Source organism: Cygnus atratus, chromosome 27 (assembly GCF_013377495.2).
Source record: "Cygnus atratus isolate AKBS03 ecotype Queensland, Australia chromosome 27, CAtr_DNAZoo_HiC_assembly, whole genome shotgun sequence".
In the NCBI taxonomy this organism is placed as follows: domain Eukaryota; kingdom Metazoa; phylum Chordata; class Aves; order Anseriformes; family Anatidae; genus Cygnus; species Cygnus atratus.
The window spans coordinates 842,951-852,983 of NC_066388.1; the positions used below are offsets into that span (position 1 = coordinate 842,951).

Sequence of the window (10,033 nt, forward strand, 5' to 3'; positions counted from 1 at the left end):
GTGCGCCCGTGGGCAGACACCTCCGCACGGGCATCGGGGGGTTGCGTGCCGGAGAGGAAGGAAAACAACAAAAAAAAATACGGCCTTGCTCTTTCGCTCGCATATTTATTGGGTGGACAGATCGTTTGTGGTCAGATGGGCTTCGGGCTTTACAAACGGGGATATTTATACGGCGCGCAGCACGGCGGAGCTGTTTTGCATGTGCGTCCAAGTCATTCCCTCCCTGGCACAAGGTATAATGTTGCCTTTGTTCAGCTGCCTTCCACGGCCGGGGCAAAGCGGGAGCGCACCGTGCCTTTCAGCCGGAGCCCCCCTCCGCCGCTCACAACAAAATCCTGCATGTTTTCCACTGAAATAGCACACAGTCGCAAAGTGTCCTGACTCCTTCCACACACACTGCGGCCTCAGCAACTGCTGCAATAAATCAATAGGAAAATAGAGGCTGCCAGTTAGACTAAACAAGTGCATTTGCAAGGATTGCTAACCCTCATTAATCACTCTGACAGTCCTAAAAACACATTTCCCCTTTAATGACTGTATTTGGATAATCAGTGCTTTTTCCTCCTCAGTCAGAGCCGGGGTAACTGACAGCTGGTGTTATTATAGCCGTCCACGGGAGAGCGCTGGGATCAGGGTCACCTGAGAGTCAACCGCTGGAGGTCTCTTGCAATTCAGGGCTAGCTGGAAAAGTTGTTGTTATGCAATAAGGAGGAGAGCTGCTCGCTGCCAACACGGCCTCAAACACACATTTCCCGTGTCCTAACACCCACCTGTGTTATCCGAGCCTCAGCCCGCTCCCGGCCCTCCCTATCCCACCTCCTGCCCCAAAAAGCACCCCCTGCCAGCCGACTGTGAAAGGCCCTTTCTCGCTGCTCCGCGCTCCCTTTAGGTGACTTTTGCTTCCCGGAGAGGTTTGAAACCTTGCACATTTTTCTGTATAAATGATGCAACACATTAATGCACAGCACATTATGAAAATGGTAATTCAAACCCATACAACTCTAAATTAAGCCATACATTATCCGACCCACTCAGCCATATATTTTGCAGAAAGACAGGATTGAATCAAATCAAACCGAAACTGTGGAGTGCAGGTTGTTAGACAGAATGATTAATAAAGTGCATCCCAGTGCTCTTATTGTAAAATGAATTCTGCAGTAACCTGGGCATACATTAGATAGGGAGTTATTTAATATATCGGCAACACAATAATTTCCTAGCAGATAAAGCCCCCGAGTGTCGGCTGGTATCAGATGATACTTTGCAGTGTTTACACATTCTGGCCCCGGTGCTGCAGTCTTTAGGGAGGGGGAAAAAATATTCCTCGGGGAACCGTCTGCACGGCAGGATGCATCTGAGCAGCATCCCGGTCTGCCTGGAGGCGGAGGGGAGGTGCATGGGCTCGCTTTTGGAGCTGGGAACGTCCTGGTGCGAGGAGGGGTTTGGGGAGCGAGGGGGGACAGAGCCCGTGCCGTTCACCCGGGGCTCTCCCTGCATGCAGGCGGTGCTGCCCACGGACCCCTTGTCCCATCCCCGGCTGCTCCATGGCAGCATCGCACCGCAGGCACGCTGTGACCCCACAGCCCGAGGCCCAGCGGCATCCCTGAGCATCCGTGGGCATCGCGGCACCGCAGCATCGCCTTCCTTGCCCCATGGCGCAGGGAGAGCCTGCACACAGTCCCGCAGCGCTGGCAGTGAGGATGCCTCAAAGCCCAGTGGAACAAAATGCCCACTGCAGGTACCCGCAGCAGGCGTGGGGTTTGGGAGCTGCGGCTGAAGAGCTGAGATTTACGCCAGGGACCAGCGGTGCCCGAGCGAGGCCGACACCGAGCAGCCTTGCTGGAGGGCACGGGGCAATGCCCAGGGAGAGGCAACGCTGCCGAAGGGCAGGGGGGACCTTTGGGGTGACCGTCACGCCTGCAAATGCCCCGCGCATCTCTGCAACAGTGGGGACCGAAGCACAGAAGCTACCTGGCAGCGCCTTGGCCTGCGACCCCGTGCCGTCCCCTCCGAGGGGAGCACCCGCTGCGATGCTCAAAACCTCCTCGCTTCCAACCCGGTTCTGCAGTCCCGCAGCCCTCATCCTGCCAACACCGGCAGCGGCTGCCGCAGGCAGACCCGGAGCAAAGCCAGACCCGAGCTACGGCCCCGGCGGGGTAACCACAGACCCACAAAACTGCTCCCCGCAGCCGGGGGGGGCTCAGGGTCGGGGCTGCCCACCCCTCCGAGGGGCCACCGCACCCCGGCTTCCTCAATTCCAGCGGCCGCCAGCGGCAGAGCCCCGGCCACCGCCCACCCTCCGGCCACGCGCCCGCGGCCGTGCTCAGAGGAGCGGGCAGAAAAATAAAAATCTCACTGGCAAAACAAGCCCCCGTTCTAAGCGCATTATTTTTCAGCTCAAAGGACACAAAGGAATTTAAACACGGGGCATAAGGCAATGTAGAGAAGGCAATTAACTGGGATTAATTGCATGACTCACCCAAAATGCAACAGGAGCAAAGCACTCAACAGCAGAGAACAGCCATGTGGGGCAACGGGAGCACGGGGGGCTTCACGGGGTGCAGCCGGGGGTCCCGCTGCGAGGGTCGGGCTGCTGCTGGAATAACAGCTCGGGGATGGCCCCGAGCAGCGGTGTGGGGCGGGCTGCAGCCCCCCGGCCCTGCCCGTGCTGCTGCGGGCTCAGCACCCAGCGGGAGCGAGGGGGCTCGGAGCCCCTCGCCAAACCCACGGCGCTCCTCGCACGGCAGCGATCACCCGGGGAGAGCAGCCCGAGCCTGCGCCCGGCTGCTCGCACAAGGCACGGGAGCGGGACCGGGGGCGCGTTAGGCTGCAGCCCCCAGCCCCAAAACCCAGCCCCTCCGGTGGGTGCAGCGACGGGCACAGCACCGCGACCTCTGCGCCTCGGGGGGGGGGGGGGGGGGGACGGGACCGGGGCTCTTGGCATGGCTTTCAGCTCCGCTGCCTTCTCGAACCTTCCCTGCGCCCCCCCAGCGCTCCGCTCCCTCGGGACCACGACCTCGGGACCACCCCGCTCCGCACCCCGGCGGCACCCAGCGCTCGGCACCCCGCGCTCAGCACCCAGCACCCGCCGCAGCCCCCCGGCCGCCGCCGCTAGGTGGGGCTCGGAGCTCGGCGCTCGGCGGCCCCGGGGCTCTGCGGCGGGTGCGGGGGGCACAGAGCCCCGGGGGGACCGGGGGGGTGGGGGACACCGGGAGGGTGAGGGGGGGCCGGGGGGGGATGGAAGAGAGCACACACCACAGGGTGAATATAACCAAGTATTCATTTATTAACAAAATAAGACTTACCAAGCCGGAGCTCTAGGCACCCGAAATGCTCGCAGCCCTCCCGCGGCGGGGCTGGGGCTGGGGGCGGCCCCGCGCCCGTCGCTGCTCCGTCCTCGGGGGGGGGCCCGGGCCCGGTGCCGGGCCGGGGGGGGGGGCCGGGCGCTGCCCGGGGGCGCCGCTGCTGGGCGAGGGGCGGCACGGCCGGGCCTGCTCCCGTCCTTCCGCCCGCGGCCACCCCCGTCCCCAAAACACATCGCAAAAAAAAAAAAAAAAAATTAAAAAAAATTAAAAATTAAAAAAAAAAATTACATCTGTTAACTTTACAAATGGAAACTGAATCCCAGAACGATAAACGAGGAGGGGGAGGAGGAAGAAACGTTCTTTTTTTTTTTTTTTCCTTGTGTGTCAGGAGTCATGCAAGAATTTCTCGGGGGGAAATTAAGAAGGGGAAGAAAAAAAAATCAAAAGAAACAGAAGGGAAAAATAAAAGCCCCACACCTGCAAAGTAAAGATTTTTTTTTTCTTTTTTTCTTTTTTTTTTTTTTGGACACAGACTTTTTGCATACCATTGATTCATTGGTGGATTAATGCACTTATATTCCCAGCTTTAAGCTAACATACAGTAAATAAATACACAGTCCAAGGAGGGAGCGGGGAGCTCGGGCAAGGAGGAGACCGGAGGAGGGGAAGGGGCTGCCGTAGTTACTGGTATCCGAGTGCAGAAGCTGAAGTTAGTCTTTGGCCGTAGAGCGCGTACGGGGAGTAGTAAGGTCCGGCGGCCGGCAAGGACGGCACCGGCAGGGCGCCGGCTGTGGGCAAATGGCTCTTGCCGTACGGGTGGTACCTGTTTAGTCCCAAAGTGTGTGGGCTCCTCAAGGACAGGGAGGCCGGTAACGTGTTGGGGCTCCCGGGGGCGGCGGGCGGGAGGTGGAGGTGGCAGGAGGCCGCGGAGCCCAGCCCGGAGGTAGGGTAACCCGCCAAGAGTTTCTCCGCCCCCGGCAGGGCCGTGTGGGTCCGTAGGTGGGTGAGCAGCTCCTCCGAGGTGGCAAACCTCTTGTCGCAGGGTCCGCTGGCAGACACCCAGTTGCATATGTGGGGCAGGGGGTCGTTCTGCAGCATGAAGCCGTAGGTGTAGAGGGGGTGGCCGGGCAGGCTGGGGGTGCCGCTGGAGGAGAGCGTGGTGTGCACCGAGTGCAGGGGGTGCGTGGGGTACACCAAGGGGTATCCGCTCTTCAGGCTGCCGGGGTCGTGCACGCAGCTGGAGCAGTTGCTGGAGCCCAGGTGCGAGGCGCTGTGGTAGCTCAGGCAGTACGGGTCCCGGCATAATCCCTGCATGAAGGAGGGCGGCGAGGCCCCGGTGAGCGGGCTGGAGCTGGGCGGCTTCCCCGGCAGCCCCAGGGCGCCCGGCAGCTGGCCGCCCACCAGGCCCGGCTTGGTGGGGTCCAGCCCGGGCACGAACTGGGAGGGGTAGCCGGCGTAGGCGCCCACGATGGAGCCGTGGTAGCCGATGCTGGAGGGCGGCAGGGGGAAGACGGAGTGGCCGGGCTTGTAGGGCGACACGGGGGCCACATGGCCGGCGGGCGGCAGGGCGGGCGGCTCCGACTTGCGGCCCGAGGGGGGCTCGCCGTGCGCCCCGGGCTCGGCCACGCCGCGCCCCAGCGCGCCACCCGCCCCGTCGGGGCTGGGCTTGGCCGCCTCGGGCTCCTTCTTCTCCTCGGCGCCCTTGGGCTCGGCGTGCTGCGGGGAGGCGCCGCGGGAGCCGCCGGGCGAGGCGGCGGCGTGCGGGGGGAACGGCGGGCAGGCGGCGCTGGGCACCCGAAAGCCGGCCTTGTCCGCGCCGCCCTCCTTGCGCGGCTCCGCGCCGCCCTTGGAGTAGGGCTTGAAGCTGGACTTGTCCTCGGGGGGCGCGTCCCCCCCCGGCGGCTTGAGCGCGGCGGGGCGGGCGGCGGGCTCCTTGTCGGCGGCGGGCAGCCCGGCGGCGGCCACGGCGTTGAGCTTGGAGGAGGGCGGCGGGTCGGGCTTGCCGATCTGCGAGCAGGTCTGGGCCAGCAGCGCCAGCGGGCTCTTCTTGGCGTCCAGCTGCGGGCGGAGCGGAGCGCGGCGCCGGTCAGGGGGGGCCCCGACGGCGCCCCCGGGCCGGCCCCCCCACCGCCCCCCCGCCCCCCCCCCACCGCGGGGCCGGCGGGCGCCGAGCCAGGGCGCGGGGAAGGGAAGGGAGAGGAGGGGAAGGGAAGGGAGAGGGAGGGCGGGGAGGGAAGGGAAGGGCAGGGAGGGGGGCCGCGGCCGGCCGGGAGGGAGGGAGGGAGCCGGGCACGGCCGGCACCGGGGGTTCGGGGGGCGTCCGGGGGGAGCGGGCAGGGGGGAGCCGGGGCCGCGGGGGCGTCGGGCACTGACCTCGATGGGGCTGACGGGCGTGGAGGAGAGCGGCTGGAGGTACTCGGGGTGCAGGAGGTGGCCGCTGTGGGCGCTGAGCATCTTCAGGACGCGGATGGGCAGCCGGCTGGCCTGGCGCAGCGGGTCGGCGGGGGGCGGCCGGGGCGACGGGGCGCCCGCGGCTCCGCGGCTCGGCGGGGTCCTCGGCCGGGGCCCGCCGGGGGCTCCGCTCATTTGGGGCGGGCGGCGGCGGCGGGCGCGCCGGGCTCCGCGGGGCCGGGCCGGGCCGGGCGGGCGGCGGAGCGGCGGCGGCGGCGGCCCCGGCGAGACAAAACCCTTCCCCTTCCCCACCGACACGTCAAATAGCCCCGATGGCGGCCGCGCTCCGAGGGGGCCGGCGCCGCGCACCAATCCGCGCCCGGCCGGGCCCCCGGGGCGGGGAGAGCCGCCGGTGGGGGGGGCGAGCCGCCGTGCTGCCGCCGCGCCGCCGCGTGGGGGAGAGCCGCCCGGCTCGGCTCGGCTCGGCTCGGCTCGGCAAGACTCGGCTGGGCTCGGCATCGCCCGGCTCGGCTCGGCATCGCCTGGCTCGGCTCGGCTCGGCTCGGCGTCCCGCGGCATCCCCCCCGGTTCAGCACGGCTCGCCTCGGCACGGCACGGCACGGCGCAGCCGGGCACAGCACAGCTCAGCACGGCACGGCGCAGCCGGGCATCGCACGGCTCAGCACGGCACAGCGCGACTAGGCATTGCGTGGCTTGGCGCGGCCTGGCGCAGCTCGGCTGGCAGGGCACGGCTCAGCTTGGCTGGCACGGCTCGGAATAGCACGGCATGGCCCTGCTGGCACGGCTCGGCTGGTGTGGCTTATCACGGCGCGGCACGGCTCAGCTGGCACACCACGGCGTGGCGTGGCATGGCTCGGCTGCTGCGGCGTGGCTCGGCTAAGACCAGCCTGGCACAGCTTAGCACGGCACGACTCAGCTCAGCACCCTGCCGCAGTGGCCCGTGCACCCGCCCTGCAGCGCTGCCCCCTGCCCTGGGGGGCGGGGGGGGGACACCTCCAGGACGCAGCACGGCCCCTGTGGGTTGCTGGTAGGGCAGCGGTGTCGCCCAGCCCCACACTGTGTACACACTGATTTTGCACGGGGTGCAATCACCGGCATTTAAGTGATTGCTATCGGCGGCAGCGTTGGCTATCGCGCAGCGTTTGCTGTGGGCAGGCAGTCACTGACCTCACGCCACCAGCGACCCGCAGCCAGCGGGGTGTGTGCCCCGCGCACCTGCAGCGCCGTGAGCGGGCAGAGCTGAGCCGGGCCCACAAAACGTGCGATTTCCTTGCATTGCTACCAAGAATACTCATTTCTTCCAGTGGTTTTCCACTCTCTTTGGTTCGGTCTTAAAAATTTGCCAGTGACGGCACAGACTCCCTTATAACTAACTAAACTTCTCGACAATTAACTTCCAATTTCTAGTTACCTTTCCCGGACGGCTTTGCATTATGTTCACAGACCCAGGGGGCTCCATGGTCGGGGGCTGGAAGCCTCCATCCCGCTGGGCCCTGGCTCTTGTAGGCTTTGGCTGGGGGAATGGGGGCTTGGAGAGACCTGCAAGGGCTGGTGGGCACCACAGGGGTGTGCGAGGCTGGTTTGGGGCCAGGACTGGTGACTTTGGGCCCCATGAATGTGGCTCCTGGAGGGAGTGGAGGAGAGGCGCTGGGCACCATGCTTGCAGCACCAACGCAGCTGATCCAATCTGCCCGGTCATGTACCAAAACCCGAAGGAACGGGTTCTCAGCACACTGGGGTGATGTCATTGCTGCTCCGTTAAAATCAAGGCTTATCTGGAACAAATTACCCATTGAGGGCCCGGTAACCCTGTCTCTCTGATTGGCCTGGAATACCGTGAGCATATTCGTAATGCGGAATGTTTGACATTTTCCTGCTTTCTTTCATGTGCATCTGGCTGAAGGTCACCAACGGGGCGCTGCGTGGCGGCGGCTTGCGCGTGGCCGGGGAGGCTGCTGGGGGCACGGACCCACCTCTGCCTTCGCTGGGTTTGGGTTTCGGGTCCCTCCTGCCTGCCCAGAGAGGGAGAGAGAGACAGGGACGTATAATTAATCATATTAAACCCTGACAGGTGCTTTATGTTACAACAATGTTGCTATTATTAAGTTCATACCGCCACCCCTTCCACAGCCTGTGCACGCCCGGTTCTGGGAAAAAACCTTTGCTGGATCTCCCCCAGCACGCCGGCATCGCCGTGGCACAGTGCGGCGTCCAGGCCGCGTCTCCAACCACTATCAATCACGCCGATTGTTGGACCTGTCAATTTTGCCTCTTTGTGAGGCTTTTCTCTCCCCCCCCCCCCCCCCCCCCCAAAGCTGACCGCAAGATTGATTCAATCCGGACAGCGTGGATGTAAAAGGAGAGGCCTGCCTTTCAAAGGAGCCATTCAAGTCAGAAGGAAATAGAAAAAAAAATCTTTCCTCAAAGTAATTCAAGTTGCGTGCCAACAACAACACGGCGTTAACAAAATAAAATAAAATAAGGTGGGACAAGTGTGTAACTGCCGGGCCATCCAGCAGCCGCTCGCGGGGCAGCGGGCGCCGGGGCTGCTTCGCCGCCTCCCCGAAGCTCCTGTGGCACCGGGGAGGCAGCACCTCGGGTGCAAGAGGCCCCAGCACCAGCAACTTTTCCACCCGTAATGGGAGCTGGGGTGCAGCAAAGCTGCTCATCAGGCCCCAGCTCCTTTCCCTTCCAACAAGCTGCTGAATGCCGAAGCCGTGCAGGGAGCGCCGGCACCGCCGCGTGCACTGGGGAGAAAACTTCTGCATTCGGCTGGAATAAAACATCATGGAAGGATCACTGCAGATAGTGAACCCTGCCCCATGTTGTACTGTTATGAGCGCTTACTGTCTCTGATTATATTCTGCATGTTAAAATCTGTGTGGGTCCCACTGTCATTAAGAGCAACTGGAGAGAGAGAAAGTAAAACATCCTCACTTTGCGCCCAGCTCTGCCCCGCCACAAGTCCCCCTGTGCCTGCCTCTCGCCAAGGGTATTCAGGTGAAGCAGGCGAGACCCCTCGCCACATAAGAATAACACGGTGCGCTAAATGAAGAGCAAAATATTTTGAATGAAAGTACAGCCAAAAAAGACAGAAAGCCTCCACGAGCGCTTTCAGAAATGACTGATGGTGTTTTGCTCATTAGGTAGTGCCAAAAGGTGCCGTCCGGGGAAGGCGCAGGCAGTGCCGCAGGTATTTTTAAAGAGGGGAAGAAAAAAGCAAACCAGGAGAGGAGAGACGTGCAGGGCAGCTGGGACCCCTCGGCCCAGGTCTGGAAGCGTGGCTCGGGACGGTGTTCCTGCCTTCCAGAGAGAGCCCTTCCCAGGCAGCCGTCCTACAAACGTGCACTAAATGCTTGTGCATTAAATGCACGAGCACTGAGCTGCATCAAAAGGAGGTGTTCTCCCCAGGGAGCTCCAGCAGCGATCCCTGGGCTGCTCCCCTGTTCCGCAGCGGCTCCCTCCCCACTGCTGCTCCCTGGGGAGCCGTGGGGGTGCCTGGCAGCCCACAGCCAGGGTGGAGACGAGGGCATGGGAGCACAACTGCTATCAGCCAGGTCCCACAAAGGTCCCGGGGCAGTTGTGGGGTCCCCAGGGTGCGGGGAGCAACTGGGGGGACCCGACCTGGCTGCGGGCTGGGGATCCCAGAGGCTCATTTAAAGCCAAGATTTCATCAGTGCTGTGGACCTGCTGCTCCATGGGCGAATTGCCTCCGGTGAGCAGTTCCGTGAGTGAGATCCTGTGCGTGTGTGCGAGGCAGAGCGCGGAGCCGTCGGGCTGCCCGCGCTGCGTCCACCTTCCCCCAGTGCTGCGCCAGCCGGGGCCGCGCTGCGAGCTGCAGAACAAGTGCATAAAAATGATCTTATTTATTACAGGAGACATGTTTTAAAACAACTGACAAAATTGCAAGATGTAAAACGACAAGCAAGTGCTTTTTCTTTTTTAAACCCATATAGACTTCTGGCAATGATAAAAATAGTGTTTTCTTTTTTAAAGTTGGAATTAATCTTTCTTTCGAAAGCAATCATGTAGCAGGAAAAGCAGGAAGACACTCAGATATTAACTGGTGCTCACTGGGTGATGGTTACTTATTGGATAGCCTGGTAGCTGGCTTTCCTCTGCAGAGCGATTAACATTAAAGAACTGAGCGAACATTAAAGGAAAAAAGGTGAGATTTTTTTCCCCCCTCTATTCCCTTGATGTGTGACTAACAGCTGTTTTTCTCTGTGACAAATCAGTGGGGTCTTCCTGTTGTTGATGTAATGAAGCTGTTTCCTGGTGTGAAATTCTACAGGATAAATTGCACGAGGGGGAGG

General features: G+C 62.5%; 1 protein-coding gene across 1 annotated transcript; it reads right to left on the bottom strand.

Moving 5' to 3' along the window:
- Positions 1 to 3,844: 3,844 nt before the first annotated feature.
- On the bottom strand, positions 3,845 to 5,891 carry ZNF703 (zinc finger protein 703). Its single transcript, XM_035562742.2, has 2 exons — positions 5,679 to 5,891; positions 3,845 to 5,363 (listed from the first exon to the last, which is right to left on the bottom strand). Exons 1-2 carry the CDS (start codon positions 5,889 to 5,891, stop codon positions 3,987 to 3,989), a joined length of 1,590 nt encoding a protein of 529 aa, XP_035418635.1. The 3' UTR covers positions 3,845 to 3,986.
- Between the last annotated feature and the right edge of the window lie 4,142 nt (positions 5,892 to 10,033).